The sequence below is a fragment of the Protomyctophum bolini genome (genome assembly GCF_963924005.1).
Source record: "Protomyctophum bolini genome assembly, chromosome: 22".
NCBI classification, from domain to species: Eukaryota; Metazoa; Chordata; class Actinopteri; order Myctophiformes; family Myctophidae; genus Protomyctophum; species Protomyctophum bolini.
In genome coordinates, this window is record NC_137883.1 from 34,017,254 (window position 1) to 34,036,391 (window position 19,138).

General features: G+C 41.0%; 1 protein-coding gene across 1 annotated transcript in view; it reads left to right on the forward strand.

Annotated features, from left to right (window-relative positions):
- The window catches only part of wsb2 (WD repeat and SOCS box containing 2), a 35,368-nt gene that overhangs the window by 5,719 nt on the left and 10,511 nt on the right, over nucleotides 1-19,138 (forward strand). The window contains exons 4-8 of the mRNA XM_080756061.1: nucleotides 8-139; nucleotides 1,329-1,429; nucleotides 7,076-7,272; nucleotides 10,181-10,270; nucleotides 10,977-11,093. Coding sequence (XP_080612187.1) covers nucleotides 8-139; nucleotides 1,329-1,429; nucleotides 7,076-7,272; nucleotides 10,181-10,270; nucleotides 10,977-11,093 — 637 coding nt within the window. The remainder of the gene's footprint in view (nucleotides 1-7; nucleotides 140-1,328; nucleotides 1,430-7,075; nucleotides 7,273-10,180; nucleotides 10,271-10,976; nucleotides 11,094-19,138) is intronic.

A 19,138-nucleotide genomic window follows, 5' to 3' on the forward strand; every position in this document is an offset into this window, starting at 1 on the left:
CATTCAGGTCAGCCTCTGTTTGATCTCAAAGGTCACGAGGGGATCGTGAGGGACTTGGTGTTTCCTCCCAACGGAAAGCTAACCCTCGTGTCGTCTTCTCGGGACAAGACCCTGAGGATCTGGGACTTGACAAAGAAAGGTGATCCATGCTGTTTTTGAAGGGGGCGCTAGATTTTTCTCCTAACACAAACATTAAATGCTAGCCCCTCCTATTAAAAATTAAATGCTAGCCCTCCTATATTCAGCTATAGTGTAGATTTTTGTCCTAACACAAACAATGACAATGAATGCAGAATTTACGTAGACGAGCCAATCGGCTATTTTGTCCTAGCACAAACATTAAATGCCATCAATGAATGGCCCCTGCTTGGCCACCCTCCACAAATGGGCGTGTGGTGAGGAGCAAACTATGGAGCACATCATAGAAGTCTGTCCTCTCCAAAGACTGGTAGGAGGATTAATCACCCTCCACACAGCAGACCAGGAGGCAACCGCTTGGCTTAAGGACTTTGCATTCGCTAAATAAAATAAATAATGAATGGAGAATTTATGTGTCTGAGCAAATCAATATTTTTGTCCCATTGACAATGAATTAAGCAATATTACACGAGAGGGTGCTGGGTTAACGTGATTATTGCCACGACAGGGATGCGGTCAGGAACGAGACGAAGTCGAGTTCCGCAAGCATCACTGAAGTGGCAATAATCACGTTAACCCACACAATAATCACGTTAACCCACACCCATCGAAATGATGTCGTCATGGTGATGTACAGTACGTACAGTACGATAAGAGCGCCCCTCACTTTTCACACGCCGGCTGTGATTTTATGACGTACTTAATCAGCTCTGTGTCAGATTCACTCTCGGAATGGATCTGTTGTCCGCGAGCAAAAAGAGGAAAATAAAACCTGTTTCAGCAGCAAATCATTTCTTTCTCATTGTATGGATTTTGGCCAGGCCAGAAATGGATTTGGACAGGCGGACAGGACAGTCTGCCCTCGCCTTATTGTAGATACCGTACGCCACTGCATTACCGTCTATTATTCAGTGTATACTGTAGCTCAGGCTCTTCTCGGCGTACCTGACTGTGTGTCCTCTGTGTGTCCTTTGTCCCCTGTGTCCCCTGTCTGTCCCCCTTGTCCCCTGTCTGTCCCCTGTGTGTCCTGTCTGTCCCCTGTATGTCCCCTGTGTCCCCTGTCTGTTCCCTGTGTGTCCTGTCGGTCCCCTGTGTCCCCTGTCTGTCCCCTGTATGTCCCCTGTATGTCCCCTGTGTGTCCCCTGTGTCCCCTGTCTGTCCCCTGTGTGTCCTGTCTGTGTGTCCTGTAGGTAAAATGGTGCAGGTTCTGTCGGGCCATAAGGACTGGGTGAGCAGCTGCTGCATATCTCCAGACTGCAGCATGATTGCATCAGTGGGCCGATTCGACAGGGTGAGTTATGCTAATGTGGTGTTCATAACATATTGATGATGACATTCATCATCTATTATATCTGTCCACGACGACGGAGATAAATGGCTAATAATAAAACCAACCACATGGCAGAGCAGCCCTTTGGCACTTTGCAGACGTCAAACCACACGCTAGGCTAGCCCTCTACGGACGGAATCCGTCCGTCTGCTTTCCTCTAGACGCTGCCTTTTGAATTAATCAGCAGCAAAGATAACCTAAGCCCTCCTTTGTTTAAGACATTCTGGACGGGAACCCCTTTTCGGTGTTTCAAGGATTATGTTATACTTTAAGCTATTGAAAAATAGCAGATCTGCTATTATCTACCACGCTATAGGATCTTGTAGATCTGCTATTTTCTTTTTTTTAAAGATTGTGAAAATGTTGGCGCAACTCTTTGATTATATATTCTTCCAGAAGTCAAATCTTTTGCTTCTTTGGACATGAAAATGTTTGATGTGAACCACTGACATTGTGAAACATAGGGGTTTTCAGAAGACTGTTAGAACTTCTTTAGAAGACATTTCTTTTATAGAATCTGATCTCAGGTCAATATGCGTTAAAGAACCACCATTCTTCTGTGCGTTAGAATCTGATCTCAGGTCAGAATGGGTTAAGCCACTTGTCCTGCGTTGGTTCGTTGGCCTCACATCACTGGGTTTGACATATGAACAAGATGTCTCCTGGTCCCTTAACCCATTCTGACCTGAGATCAGATTCTATAAATGTCTTCTAAATCCTGATAGTTTTCATTCTGACCTGAGATCAGATTCTGTCTTCTATGTCAGTTGCTCTTCGATTTTTCAAAAATAGCAGACCTACAAGCTCGTAGCGCGCCACTCGGTGGCGCGCTATGAGCTTGTAGATCTGCTATTTTTCAATAGCTAAAGCACAACATAATGCTAACACTAAAAGGGGTCCCCGCACAAAATGGATTAAGTCCCAACACGGCAGCAAACACTGACCTATAAATCCACTACCTGGGTTCTGGGCTGGACGGCCATGACTGTGACAAAGTGTCCTAGATCTGAGATCTGGATCTGGGACACTTATGGACCATCTATTCACAGTACAGTGGCACTAGATTCTACATCAACGGCTGCTGCTGTAAATAGATAGTCCACCGATTAGAAATTAAGGTGAATGAAGTGAAGCACCTTTTAGTGTGTGTGTGTGTGTGTGTGTGTGTGTGTGTGTGTGTGTGTGTGTGCACGTTAGGGCATTAAGCAACTAGTCGACTAGTAAATTCACTAGTCGACCTTATTTAAAGTTGCACCACTCAGTTCACACGGGTGTGATTTATCTGTTTTACATAATAGGTGGTTAGACTAGTAAACTAGGCAACTAGTCAACTGGTAAAAATGACTAGAAGTGAATGCCCTATAGTGCACGTGCGCGCATATGTATACATATATCCTTTTTTATTTGTTTTGTCCTTGTGGTTAACCCATTCTGAACGGGAACCCGTTTTGGTGTCAGCATCATGTCATGCTTTAGCTATTGAAAAATAGCAGATCTACAAGCTCGTAGCGCGCCACCGAGTGGCGCGCTACGAGCTTGTAGGTCTGCTATTTTTGAAAAATCGAAGAACGACTGACATTTTATAGAATCTGATCTCAGGTCAGAATGGGTTCATCAGACCAGTGTGTGTCCGGTGGAAACCTGGTATGAATCTGATCTCAGGTCAGAATGGGTTAAGTGTCCTTTCTGTAACTTGTATTTGTTCAGCAAAGCGTGACTGAGCAGTAATATACTTTCACAGCCTGCTGTGTATTCTATGATCCTCTGGCATCCGTTCAAAGATGTGACCTTTAGTTGGCATTGACTCCGTGGTTCGGCCCCACAGACCCCTCAGATGATGTGGGGGAAGAAGGAAGGGCTCAACTAACAGCATTTTCTTAATGCATTTCGGCATAAATAAATTGTATTATTAATTGATGACATGATTAGGTTTATGTCACACGTGTGTTGTTGTCTGTAGCTCTCTCTGGAGACCAGCCTATACACACACACACAACTTAACCCATTCTGACCTGAGATCAGAGTCTAAAAATGTCTTCTGCATCCTGACAGTTTTCTGAAAAAGCTATGTTTCTATGTCAGTCGATTTTTCTAAAATATCAGAGCTACAAGCTCGTAGTGCGCCACTCGGTGGCGCGCTATGAGCTTGTAGATCTGTGTTTGGATCATGTGTTTGGGCCCACACTGCAATACCACTATGTCCATTTGGCCTCAGGGTTTCCTCTGGGTGCCAGTCTCTATTCATATATACTCTAAGGTTAAATAACGTGTTCCTTCCACGTTTTCCACTGTTAGGCCCTTTTTTAAACTAGCTCCTCGCCACTCTCCCCTACACACTTCAACCCACTTCCACTCGGTTTGAGTATAGATATCTAAATAATAGAGACGGCACCAGGATTCCTCTCCCATCCAGTGCCATCTCTATTATTTAGATATCTATGCTCAAATCAAGTAGGGCGAGTGGCAACAAGGACCTAGTTTCAAAAAAAGGGGGTCAGGTTGAAAAGAAGCGACTTGGGACTCCTCATGCATTGAAGGAAACATGAGGTCAGTCCGTTGCTCTCCCCAGGTTGGCAGAGGTATAGCGACCAGGATTAAAAAAAAACTCTTTTAACCCATTCTGACCGGGAACCCATTTTGGTGTTAGCATCATGTTATGCTTTAGCTATTGAAAAATAGCAGATCTACAAGCTCATAGCGCGCCACCGAGTGGCGCGCTACGAGCTTGTAGGTCTGCTATTTTTTGAAAAATCGAAGAACGACATTTTTTAGAATCTGATCTCAGGTCAGAATGGGTTAATCAGACCAGTGTGTGTCCAGTGGAAACCTCGTATGAATCTGATCTCAGGTCAGAATGGGTTAAGGCCAGTCCTTGTAACTGCCATCGGGGGATAATGGATAATGTTACATTGGTGCGTTCTTCTGGCCTTGACAAAGGTGCGCCGGGCCGGCGGCCATTGTGGAAAAAAAACATTATCTAAATTTAAAAGAGAAAAGCACAAAGTGGCATGAACTACATACGGGCTATTTCAGGGGGGCTGGAAATAGACGGACTGTACACTACAGTCTGAACAAGTAAACACAAAAATAGACGCATGAGTAAGATATTCAATCCTTGCCACTACAAAATCTGGTCGATTCACCCAATTTAGATCAAAACTTTATACATTTCTCCTCCTGCAGTCTGAGACAGAAAGTGATCTGTTCCATTATATTATCAATATGATTTACTGTATCTATCCCTTCTTTTATGGTGGGGGGGGGCGGGGGGGGCCTCAGGAAGTGTAAATACCTTTTCTATACGCTATTTAGCCTATTGGGTTTAAACCTAGACTGTTGGCAGAAGCCAGGGTTTGTTTTTTTAGATTGCCAAAAACAACAACCTGTGAGAACCCCAGATCTCCACATGGTTCTCCCTTCTCCTCCCGGGGTAACGGACTCCTCTCTAATTAATATTCTGGGCAGGTAGCCCCTCTCTCTCTCTCTCTCTCTCTCCCTCCCTCTCTCTCACACCGCTTGACGCATTCCAAGGTTGTTGTCACTGTTGCCCATGAAAATCACACAGACTCAAAGCACCCTAAACCCCAAATCTAGTGGCTTCAATGCATGGACTTTATATACAGTAATACTATAGATGTCAATCACTACAGTCACTATAGTGATAGAAAAGACAGAGGAACGCTGTCCCCTCCTCTTTCTTTCGAAGAACGACTGACACATAGAAACATGGCTTTTTCAGAAAACTGTCAGGATGTAGAAGACATTTTTTTTACAATCTGATCTCATGTCAAAATTGGTTAAGCCTAATAGTCGATGATTGAACTTGAAAGCAGTCGTAGTTCTGTGTTTTCATTGTGGACCCTCCAGACTTTTGGCCCAGTCCACGTTGAGAGGGAGTGCTCGGCCAGTGTCAGATAACCCATTTCCACCTGAGAAAAGATTCAACAAAATGTCTTCTAAACCCTGACAGTTTTCTGAAAAAACCTCATGTTTCTATGTGTCAGTACTGGTTCTCAACCTTTTTCACGTCAAGGACCCCCAAGATTATCTATATTTGGCCAGACGAGACGACCCCCAAAAATAGCAGACGTACAAGTTCATAGTGCGGCACTCGGTGCCGCGCTATGAGCTTGTAGGTCTTTCAACAGCTAAAGCATAACATGATGCTTAGTTAAAGGGGTTCCCGTTCAGAATGGGATAAGAGACGAGCCATTAGGCCCATTTCCCTCCGCTCTGTGGGCTCATTACAGTCATTATTACCAAGGGCAAAAAAACAGAAAAGAAAAGAAACCTCCCACTCAAAAAAAACCTGCACTGCCTTTCTACGGGCACCACAAATAGACCCGACCCACTGGGGGAATGGTCCTGTTTATTCTTCATATATCAAATCCATCCCATCCCTGCCAAGTTCAACCTCCAAATGACATCGTCCATTTTTGGCCACTGACGGAGCAGTTTGGGGACTAAGAGAGAGAGTGCCTGGCTCAAGGGCAGCTTGACCATCTCTGCTGCTGATTTGAGGGGTTGAACATTCCTCATTTTTCCAACCCAGATTGTATGCCTGATTTTCTACATGGTTGTGTTTCCCGGGAAAAAATAGCAGATCTACAATCTCTAAAAAAGTAGAGCAGCTATTTCCGGTGTGTGAATGTTTAGGACGGGAACCCCTTTTTGGTGTTCCAAGACTTATGTAGCTGTTGAAAAAATAGCAGATCTACAAGCGAGTGCCTCGCTATACGAGCTCGTAGATCTGCTATTTTTGAAAAATCGTGAAATCTGTGCACATCTTTGAATATATATTATTTCACAGCGAACGCAAATATTTGCTTCTGGGGGTTCCTTCGTGGCCAAATACAGATCATTCTGGGGGTCCTTGACATGAAATAGTTTGAGAACCACTGTCAGGATTTAGAAGATATTTCTAGAATCTGCTTTTAGTCCTTCACCTTCACAAATAATACCGTATTCTTGTCTGGAAACAAGCCCGGTTTTCTAACCTCCAGACTCTGACACCACTTTGCAGAAGGTTGAGTGAGTCGAGTGAGTGACACAAAAACAGGACAAACATACAATGCTCATAAATGCAGAACCCACTACCGAAGAAGATCAAAGGGGAGAACAGCAACGTCTAGTAACGCAACCAATGAATAAAAACTAAATTTTATCTTCACCCGGTTCCGGAGCAGTGCGTTACTTCTAATTAATTTCCCCAGCGGCCCAACAGTTCATTCCTCTGGAGAGAGAGAACTGTTCTCAATCTACTGTCTTCCTCTCCAGAGAAGCTTCCAGGCATTGTTGTAAACTTGCTCTCATTTTCTCTGACGGATCACATTTATATTGTTCTGTAGAGTCACTGAAAATCTAAATCACTTTTTGCAAGGACCCAGTCCTCCTGACCAGCACGCATGCACACACTACACACTCATAGCGCGCCACTCGGTGGCGCGCTATGAGCTTGTAGATCTGCTATTTTTCAATAGCTAAAGTATAACATAATGCTTAAAACACCAAAAGGGGTTCCCGCCCCGAGAATGGGTTAAACTCACGGTTAACGACAATGACACAACAGTCTGTGACGCGGCGCTGTGTTCCGTCTCCCCTGACCAGATGGTGTGTCTGTGGAGCCTGCGGTCCTACACCTTCATCAGGAACCTGACGGGCGGCGCCCACAAGACCTTCTACCTGCTGACCTCCTGCGACTTCTCCCCCGACGGGGCGCTGCTGGCCACCGCGGCGTACAGCGGCTCCACCTGGTGGATCGACCTCTGGGACCCGTACACCGCCCAGAAACTGGCCACGCTGGTGTACGTTGCAACTCTCTTCTTAATCAATGGAGGACGTATACCGTTTCATCAAGTTATTTTAGTCAACAAGATTGAATGGCTTGCGTCTCGTTTCCTCATTCCACTCTGTCCTAGCCGTATACAGTATAGGGTATATGGACGCTGTTGGGCAGAAACCTCATATCTCCATATGCTAACTCTGTGGGGTTTTTTTCTCATAAATGAATGCCCTAAGTAGCCTTGCCGAGCCATGAGGCCCATAGGGCAGGAGCCTATCTCCTATTTCAGGCAGCTTGATGTACAAGTACACCCCCTGGACATGACGCTAGTATGTCACAGGGACTGACCCCCCCCCAATCCAACCCTTGATGCTGAGTGTCAAGCAGGGAGGCACTGGGTCCCATATTTACCCGAACCCTGACCTCCCAGTCTCAGGGCGGACACTCTAACCACAAGGCCACTTGTGGTTAGAGTGAATATTCAATATTCAATGAAGATGCTCACCGAAGGTACACTCTTCTTGTGCATTTGACCAACAAGGTTTTGCTCATAGGACAGACGCCCAGGATTACATTAGAATGATAATTGACAAAAAATGGGTTGCAAAATCGTGGGATAAAAATTTTAAAGAAAAAAAAAATCACCCACTGTCCTCAATCAAACAAGCTTATGTAAAGAAGGAAAGGACATACACTTAATGAAGGTAGATAATGTTGGCGAAATTCGAGAGCTTGTGGATTTGATTTGAGCACTCAAACTGTCTGAAGGTTTAACCAGTAATCCACAGTTTCCACACACGTAATCTGACTCTGAAGGGGAAAAAAGATAAGACAAAATGCTCACGCATGCAGATTGACAGAGTTGCACAACCAGAACCGTTTGTTTGACTTCACATTTCAACGTGCATTTTAGTGTCCAACGTGCTCGGCTCAAATCTACATGCACTCCAATAATGTAACCAGTCTACTTTATTTCAACCAATGCAGCGCGGGAACCTCTTTTGGTGTTTTAAGCATTATGTTATACTTTAGCTATTGAAAAATAGAAGATCTACAAGCTCATAGCATGGCACAGAGTGCTGCGCTACGAGCTTGTAGTTTTGCTATTTTTGAAAAATCGTGAAAATGTGGCCCAAATGTTTGAAATATATTCTTTCAGAGCGAACGCTTTTAACTAAAATCTTTGCTTCTGGGGAGGGTCCCTGGCTTATTAGCCAGGCTAGGGAGGGTCCCTGGCTTATTAGCCAGGCTAGGGAGGGTCCCTGGCTTATTAGCCAGGCTAGGGAGGGTCCCTGGCTTATTAGCCAGGCTAGGGAGGGTCCCTGGCTTATTAGCCAGGCTAGGTCCACGGCCAAATACAGATACTTCTGGGGCTCCTTGACATGGAAAAGGTTGAGCACCGCTGACATAGATTTCAGGTTAGGATTTAGAAGCCATTTCTTTTAGAATCGGCCTCAGGTCTAAATGTCTTTAGATAACTCTGTAGCCGTGAGGATAGATGAACTAGGACAGAGCAGAATGAGGACCTGAGACGCAGCCCTGTGGGACTACTGTACATACTGTACGAGGGATGCTCAGCAGCACCGCGGCTCGGGGCGGGTCCGTTTGGGCCTTCCAGCGTACAGTATACTGCGTCAAAGGTCCATGTTTCTATGAATAGAATCATCTACTCTATACTGCCTTCATGCAGGGCTTCAGTACCAGGAAGAATTACTGTGTCAGCATTAGTTAGTGCCCCTCGGGTACCTTCAATACAGGCGCTAACTTTCACTATTTACCTCGGTAGCTCTAAGACAAAGTATGAGCATGTGTCTTATGTCTGACTGGTGTAACCTGTCCCAACACTGCTCTGTCAGGTTCAGGCCTTTGTTTGAGAGTTAAAAGTTCTGTGCATTCGACATCTGACTCCAAAGTACAGCGTGGGTACGGGTACAGTACGTGGCAATAGAACATACAGTACATACAGTACAGACACGCTGTAATTACTTCCGTCTAAATGAGTAGCTTAACGAGTAGTATTAAAATGTAATTGTCTTTTTTTCCCCGTCCAATGTATTTGTATTTAGTTTATAAAGTACATAGCTGGTCACTAAACTGCCTCCCCCTGGCCAGCCGGGGCGCCTGATGGAGGGGAAAGGAACTGGTTGGAATAACGTGTTCCTTCCACGTGCTACGTCCAACCAGGGAAACTCCCCCCTGTCAGGTGTTAAAGGAGCAACTTGGACACTGAAGCCCACCACACACCGGCTGCATCCGCCGCGCGGCGGACACAGCCACCTCCATTATTTTCAATGAACCTATCGCACACCGGCTCCGTCCGCCGCGTCGCGCCGCGCGGCCCGGCGCGCCGATAGAACACAGTTCTATTTTCCAGGCGGTGCCGCGCGGCAACGCGTCGCGCCGCAGACGGTCGCAGACGGTGTGTGATGGGCTTCAGACATGAAGGAAGCATGAGTTCAAGTCCGTTGCTCTCCCCTTGTCCCCCATATATGGGGACTAGGTTGGTGGAGGGTGTGTAGAGCCCAGGATCACATTAGATGATTGACACAGGGGTGAAAAATGGGTTACAAAATCATGGGATAAAAAAGTACATAGCTATAATTAAAGGCATTTGACGGTTCTATACAATGTGGCCCTCTGGAGTGAGTGTGGAAATATAGCGTCAAAGCTGCCCACGCCTGCAATAGAAGACATCAACATCTGTCTTCCGTCTATGTTTTCTTAACATAACCTATGACTTAGACTTTCGCTTTGATGTTTTTAGCCGCTTTCAACCTTGTTTGACCAAAGTTTATTTTCTTTCCAAACTCCTTGAAGGTCCTATATTTGTTTGTTCTGTATATTAGTCTCATGCGCACCTTGTTGTACATCTATTGATGCTGTACCGCGATGAGCGGCTAAACGTTTGTACTTTTTGCTTCGGTCCACAGCGATTACTGTAACCTCTACGGGCAAAACCAAATCTCCGCCATACAGTTCTCTCCCGACGGCTTGCACCTGGCGATAGTGACTGAAGACAGGTGAGAAATGTATTCGTTTAATATACAGTGGGGGGGAAACACTTTTCAACATGCACGGACTAGCATGTAATAGACCAGGAATTCACAACCTGAGACACATGGATAATTGCCCGCAAATAATTGGCAAAACCTTAAGATTGGAATGATAATTTCTACTACAAATGTCTTTTAATTCTGACAGTTTTCTGAAAAACCCTATGTTTCTATATCAGTGGTTCTCAAACTATTTCATGTCAAGGACACCCAGAATGATCTAATTATCTAAAATATGTTGTTCCGGGACCCCCCCCCCCCCCCAAGAAGCAAAGATTTGAGTTAAAAGCGTTCACTTATATATTCAAAGATTTGCGCCACATTTTCACTATTTTTCAAAAAATAGCAGATCTACAGAGCTATGAGCTTGTAGATCTGCTATTTGTCAATAGCTAAAGTATGACCTAATGCTTAAAACACTAAAAGGCATTCCCGTCCAGAATGGGTTAATTTTTAATGTCTGGCCCAGGCCAATAAAGGCCTGGGTCAATACCCAGGCCAATACTTGTGTACCTGTGTCGCGGGTTCGAGTCCCGATCCCGACGACCTTTGCGGTGTGTCTCCTCCCAAATCTCTCTCAACCCTTTTCCTGTCTACTGTACCTACTGTAATCTGTCAAATTAAAGGCCCGACGGACTGACTGATTCTAGAGGTGTTCTGTCTGTTCTTGCAGAGCGCTGCGGATCTGGGAACCGGGCCAGAAGGGCTGGCTGATGCAGACGGAGGAGGACCAGTCGTCCAACGGACTCTGCTGCAACTTCCATCCACAAGGGGGCGTGGTGGCTACAGGGTACGCACGCCGCTCCGAAACGCCCGATAACGACAACACACTGTTCACGTTTACATAGATAGATACCGGTAGATATGATATAGAACACACTGTTCATGTTTACATTACAGCACATTCATAGTCATACACAAGCATGGACTCGGTGTGCAGCCTGTAGACCATTCAGTTGCACAAGTTGCAGCCTGAAGAGAGAATCTCTTTTCCCAATGAAATTACATTGTATTATAGTGCCAAAAGTTGTCTCAAGACACTTTGCATATACAGTCAGAAACCCACCATTTCCCTCACATAGCAAGCCTTTGACCAACGATGGTAAGGAAATTAACCGTGAGAAAAAAACAACAAGCTCTAGAGCAGTGGTTCCCAAAGTGGGGTCCGGGGACCCCCAGGGGTACCTGAGGGAGTTCCAGGGGGGACCCATCTATTTTGTTCATGTTCATAAAGTGCTAAAGTGTTTAAAGCAGTGGTTCCCAAACTTTTTCATGCCAAGGACCCCCAAATTGACACTACTTAGCCCATGGACCCCCATTTGAAAAGATATGCCAGGGACCCCCATAAGAGAAGACGTACACATTTAAACGTCTACATTTAGACGTCTACATTTAGACGTACACATTTAGACGTCTACATTTATGATGAAAAATGATGAAAAACGGCGTGCCATAGTATGCCGTACGATATGGGCTATAGCCCACGGTCCAAAATGATGAGAAACGAGGCTAACTTTTTTTTTCAAAATTTCAAAAAACATGGGCTATAACCCATCGTTTTTTTCATTTTTTTCAAATCCTCAAAAATGATGAAAAACGGCGTGCCATAGTATGCCGTACGATATGGGCTATAGCCCACGGTCCAAAATGATGAGAAACGAGGCTAACTTTTTTTTTCAAAATTTCAAAAAACATGGGCTATAACCCATCGTTTTTTTCATTTTTTCCAAATCCTCAAAAATGATGAAAAACGGCGTGCCATAGTATGCCGTACGATATGGGCTATAGCCCACGGTCCAAAATGATGAAAAACGGCGCGCTATAGTATGCCGTACGATATGGGCTATAGCCCACGGTCCAAAATGATGAGAAACGAGGCTAACTTTTTTTTTCAAAATTTCAAAAAACATGGGCTATAACCCATCGTTTTTTTTCATTTTTTCATTTTTTTCAAATCCTCAAAAATGATGAAAAACGGCGTGCCATAGTATGCCGTACGATATGGGCTATAGCCCACGGTCCAAAATGATGAGAAACGAGGCTAACTTTTTTTTTCAAAATTTCAAAAAACATGGGCTATAACCCATCGTTTTTTTCATTTTTTCATTTTTTTCAAATCCTCAAAAATGATGAAAAACGGCGTGCCATAGTATGCCGTACGATATGGCCTATAGCCCATGGTCCAAAATGATGAGAAACGAGGATAACTTTTTTTTTCAAAATTTCAAAAAACATGGGCTATAACCCATCGTTTTTTTCATTTTTTAATTTTTTTCAAATCCTCAAAAATGATGAAAAACGGCGTGCCATAGTATGCCGTACGATATGGCCTATAGCCCATGGTCCAAAATGATGAGAAAATATTTTTTTTCTCCTAAAAGTCTAAAAATAGACGTGTTTTAGACGTCTATTTTTAGACGTTTTTTATCCCATTTTTAGACACACGTCTAATAGCCGGCTATTGCTCAGTAGGATGGTCAAAAATTATGAAAAACGAGGATTCAAATTTTCTTCAAAAAATCAAAAAACATGGGCTATAACCCATCGTTTTTTTAATTTTTTTCAAATCCTCAAAAATGATGAAAAACGGCGTGCCATAGTATGCCGTACGATATGGCCTATAGCCCATGGTCCAAAATGATGAGAAACGAGGGTAATTTTTTTTTCTAAAAGTCTAAAAATAGACGTCTAAAACACGTCTAAAAATAGGATTCAAACGAGGATTCAAATTTTCTTCAAAAAATCAAAAAACATGGGCTATAACCCATCGTTTTTTTTCATTTTTTAATTTTTTTCAAATCCTCAAAAATGATGAAAAACGGCGTGCCATAGTATGCCGTACGATATGGCCTATAGCCCATGGTCCAAAATGATGAGAAACGAGGATAACTTTTTTTTTCAAAATTTCAAAAAACATGGGCTATAACCCATCGTTTTTGTCATTTCGTCATTTTTTTCAAATCCTCAAAAATGATGAAAAACGGCGTGCTATAGTATGCCGTACGATATGGGCTATAGCCCATGGTCCAAAATGATGAAAAACGAGGGTATTTTTTTTTCCTAAAAGTCTAAAAATAGACGTGTTTTAGACGTCTATTTTTAGACGTTTTTTATCCCATTTTTAGACACACGTCTAATAGCCGGCTATTGCTCAGTAGGATGGTCAAAAATTATGAAAAACGAGGATTCAAATTTTCTTCAAAAAATCAAAAAACATGGGCTATAACCCATCGTTTTTTTCATTTTTTAAAAATCCTCAAAAATGATGAAAAACGGCGTGCCATAGTATGCCGTACGATATGGGCTATAGCCCACGGTCCAAAATGATGAGAAACGAGGCTAACTTTTTTTTTCAAAATTTCAAAAAACATGGGCTATAACCCATCGTTTTTTTCATTTTTTCATTTTTTCATTTTTTTTAAATCCTCAAAAATGATGAAAAACGGCGTGCTATAGTATGCCGTACGATATGGGCTATAGCCCATGGTCCAAAATGATGAAAAACGAGGGTAATTTTTTTTTCTAAAAGTCTAAAAATAGACGTCTAAAACACGTCTAAAAATAGGATTCAAACGAGGATTCAAATTTTCTTCAAAAAATCAAAAAACATGGGCTATAACCCATCGTTTTTTTCATTTTTTCATTTTTTTCAAATCCTCAAAAATGATGAAAAACGGCGTGCCATAGTATGCCGTACGATATGGCCTATAGCCCATGGTCCAAAATGATGAAAAACGAGGGTAATTTTTTTTTCTAAAAGTCTAAAAATAGACGTCTAAAACACGTCTAAAAATAGGATTCAAACGAGGATTCAAATTTTCTTCAAAAAATCAAAAAACATGGGCTATAACCCATCGTTTTTTTCATTTTTTTCAAATCCTCAAAAATTATGAAAAACGGCGTGCCATAGTATGCCGTACGATATGGGCTATAGCCCACGGTCCAAAATGATGAGAAACGAGGCTAACTTTTTTTTTCAAAATTTCAAAAAACATGGGCTATAACCCATCGTTTTTTTCATTTTTTCATTTTTTTCAAATCCTCAAAAATGATGAAAAATGGCGTGCCATAGTATGCCGTACGATATGGGCTATAGCCCACGGTCCAAAATGATGAGAAACGAGGCTAACTTTTTTTTTCAAAATTTCAAAAAACATGGGCTATAACCCATCGTTTTTTTCATTTTTTCATTTTTTTCAAATCCTCAAAAATGATGAAAAACGGCGTGCCATAGTATGCCGTACGATATGGCCTATAGCCCATGGTCCAAAATGATGAGAAACGAGGATAACTTTTTTTTTCAAAATTTCAAAAAACATGGGCTATAACCCATCGTTTTTGTCATTTCGTCATTTTTTTCAAATCCTCAAAAATGATGAAAAACGGCGTGCTATAGTATGCCGTACGATATGGGCTATAGCCCATGGTCCAAAATGATGAAAAACGAGGGTAATTTTTTTTTCTAAAAGTCTAAAAATAGACGTCTAAAACACGTCTAAAAATAGACGTGTTTTAGACGTCTACTTTTAGACGTTTTTTATCCCATTTTTAGACACACGTCTAATAGCCGGCGTGCCATAGTATGCCGTACGATATGGGCTATAGCCCACGGTCCAAAATGATGAGAAACGAGGCTAACTTTTTTTTTCAAAATTTCAAAAAACATGGGCTATAACCCATCGTTTTTTTCATTTTTTCATTTTTTCATTTTTTTCAAATCCTCAAAAATGATGAAAAACGGCGTGCCATAGTATGCCGTACGATATGGCCTATAGCCCATGGTCCAAAATGATGAGAAACGAGGGTAATTTTTTTTTCTAAAAGTCTAAAAATAGACGTCTAAAACACGTCTAAAAATAGGATTCAAACGAGGATTCAAATTTTCTTCAAAAAATCAAAAAACATGGGCTATAACCCATCGTTTTTTTCATTTTTTCATTTTTTTCAAATCCTCAAAAATGATGAAAAACGGCGTGCCATAGTATGCCGTACGATATGGGCTATAGCCCACGGTCCAAAATGATGAGAAACGAGGCTAACTTTTTTTTTCAAAATTTCAAAAAACATGGGCTATAACCCATCGTTTTTTTCATTTTTTAATTTTTTTCAAATCCTCAAAAATGATGAAAAACGGCGTGCCATAGTATGCCGTACGATATGGCCTATAGCCCATGGTCCAAAATGATGAGAAACGAGGATAACTTTTTTTTTCAAAATTTCAAAAAACATGGGCTATAACCCATCGTTTTTGTCATTTCGTCATTTTTTTCAAATCCTCAAAAATGATGAAAAACGGCGTGCTATAGTATGCCGTACGATATGGGCTATAGCCCACGGTCCAAAATGATGAGAAACGAGGGTAATTTTTTTTTCTAAAAGTCTAAAAATAACGTCTAAAACACGTCTAAAAATAGACGTGTTTTAGACGTCTACTTTTAGACGTTTTTCATCCCATTTTTAGACACACGTCTAATAGCCGGCTATTGCTCAGTAGGATGGTCAAAAATGATGAAAAACGAGGATTCAAATTTTCTTCAAAATTTCAAAAAACATGGGCTATAACCCATCGTTTTTTTTCTTTTTTTTCAAATCCTCAAAAATGATGAAAAACGGCGTGTCATAGTATGCCGTACGATATGGGCTATAGCCCACGGTCCAAAATGATGAGAAACGAGGCTAACTTTTTTTTTCAAAATTTCAAAAAACATGGGCTATAACCCATCGTTTTTTTCATTTTTTCATTTTTTCATTTTTTTCAAATCCTCAAAAATGATGAAAAACGGCGTGCCATAGTATGCCGTACGATATGGCCTATAGCCCATGGTCCAAAATGATGAGAAACGAGGGTAATTTTTTTTTCTAAAAGTCTAAAAATAGACGTCTAAAACACGTCTAAAAATAGGATTCAAACGAGGATTCAAATTTTCTTCAAAAAATCAAAAAACATGGGCTATAACCCATCGTTTTTTTCATTTTTTCATTTTTTTCAAATCCTCAAAAATGATGAAAAACGGCGTGCCATAGTATGCCGTACGATATGGGCTATAGCCCACGGTCCAAAATGATGAGAAACGAGGCTAACTTTTTTTTTCAAAATTTCAAAAAACATGGGCTATAACCCATCGTTTTTTTCATTTTTTAATTTTTTTCAAATCCTCAAAAATGATGAAAAACGGCGTGCCATAGTATGCCGTACGATATGGCCTATAGCCCATGGTCCAAAATGATGAGAAACGAGGATAACTTTTTTTTTCAAAATTTCAAAAAACATGGGCTATAACCCATCGTTTTTGTCATTTCGTCATTTTTTTCAAATCCTCAAAAATGATGAAAAACGGCGTGCTATAGTATGCCGTACGATATGGGCTATAGCCCACGGTCCAAAATGATGAGAAACGAGGGTAATTTTTTTTTCTAAAAGTCTAAAAATAACGTCTAAAACACGTCTAAAAATAGACGTGTTTTAGACGTCTACTTTTAGACGTTTTTCATCCCATTTTTAGACACACGTCTAATAGCCGGCTATTGCTCAGTAGGATGGTCAAAAATGATGAAAAACGAGGATTCAAATTTTCTTCAAAATTTCAAAAAACATGGGCTATAACCCATCGTATTTTTTCATTTTTTTCAAATCCTCAAAAATGATGAAAAACGGCGTGCCATAGTATGCCGTACGATATGGGCTATAGCCCACGGTCCAAAATGATGAGAAACGAGGCTAACTTTTTTTTTCAAAATTTCAAAAAACATGGGCTATAACCCATCGTTTTTTTCATTTTTTAATTTTTTTCAAATCCTCAAAAATGATGAAAAACGGCGTGCTATAGTATGCCGTACGATATGGGCTATAGCCCACGGTCCAAAATGATGAGAAACGAGGGTAATTTTTTTTTCTAAAAGTCTAAAAATAACGTCTAAAACACGTCTAAAAATAGACGTGTTTTAGACGTCTACTTTTAGACGTTTTTCATCCCATTTTTAGACACACGTCTAATAGCCGGCTATTGCTCAGTAGGATGGTCAAAAATGATGAAAAACGAGGATTCAAATTTTCTTCAAAAAATCAAAAAACATGGGCTATAACCCATCGTATTTTTTCATTTTTTTCAAATCCTCAAAAATGATGAAAAACGGCGTGCCATAGTATGCCGTACGATATGGGCTATAGCCCATGGTCCAAAATGATGAGAAACGAGGCTAACTTTTTTTTTCAAAATTTCAAAAAACATGGGCTATAACCCATCGTTTTTTTCATTTTTTAATTTTTTTCAAATCCTCAAAAATGATGAAAAACGGCGTGCCATAGTATGCCGTACGATATGGGCTATAGCCCACGGTCCAAAATGATGAGAAACGAGGCTAACTTTTTTTTCCAAAATTTCAAAAAACATGGGCTATAACCCATCGTTTTTTTCATTTTTTAATTTTTTTCAAATCCTCAAAAATGATGAAAAACGGCGTGCCATAGTATGCCGTACGATATGGCCTATAGCCCATGGTCCAAAATGATGAGAAACGAGGATAACTTTTTTTTTCAAAATTTCAAAAAACATGGGCTATAACCCATCGTTTTTGTCATTTCGTCATTTTTTTCAAATCCTCAAAAATGATGAAAAACGGCGTGCTATAGTATGCCGTACGATATGGGCTATAGCCCACGGTCCAAAATGATGAGAAACGAGGGTAATTTTTTTTTCTAAAAGTCTAAAAATAACGTCTAAAACACGTCTAAAAATAGACGTGTTTTAGACGTCTACTTTTAGACGTTTTTTATCCCATTTTTAGACACACGTCTAATAGCCGGCTATTGCTCAGTAGGATGGTCAAAAATGATGAAAAACGAGGATTCAAATTTTCTTCAAAAAATCAAAAAACATGGGCTATAACCCATCGTTTTTTTCATTTTTTTAAAAATCCTCAAAAATGATGAAAAACGGCGTGCCATAGTATGCCGTACGATATGGGCTATAGCCCACGGTCCAAAATGATGAGAAACGAGGCTAACTTTTTTTTTCAAAATTTCAAAAAACATGGGCTATAACCCATCGTTTTTTTCATTTTTTCATTTTTTCATTTTTTTCAAATCCTCAAAAATGATGAAAAACGGCGTGCCATAGTATGCCGTACGATATGGCCTATAGCCCATGGTCCAAAATGATGAGAAACGAGGGTAATTTTTTTTTCTAAAAGTCTAAAAATAGACGTCTAAAACACGTCTAAAAATAGGATTCAAACGAGGATTCAAATTTTCTTCAAAAAATCAAAAAACATGGGCTATAACCCATCGTTTTTTTCATTTTTTCATTTTTTTCAAATCCTCAAAAATGATGAAAAACGGCGTGCCATAGTATGCCGTACGATATGGGCTATAGCCCACGGTCCAAAATGATGAGAAACGAGGCTAACTTTTTTTTTCAAAATTTCAAAAAACATGGGCTATAACCCATCGTTTTTTTCATTTTTTAATTTTTTTCAAATCCTCAAAAATGATGAAAAACGGCGTGCCATAGTATGCCGTACGATATGGCCTATAGCCCATGGTCCAAAATGATGAGAAACGAGGATAACTTTTTTTTTCAAAATTTCAAAAAACATGGGCTATAACCCATCGTTTTTGTCATTTCGTCATTTTTTTCAAATCCTCAAAAATGATGAAAAACGGCGTGCTATAGTATGCCGTACGATATGGGCTATAGCCCATGGTCCAAAATGATGAAAAACGAGGGTATTTTTTTTTCTAAAAGTCTAAAAATAGACGTATAAAACACGTCTAAAAATAGACGTGTTTTAGACGTCTACTTTTAGACGTTTTTTATCCCATTTTTAGACACACGT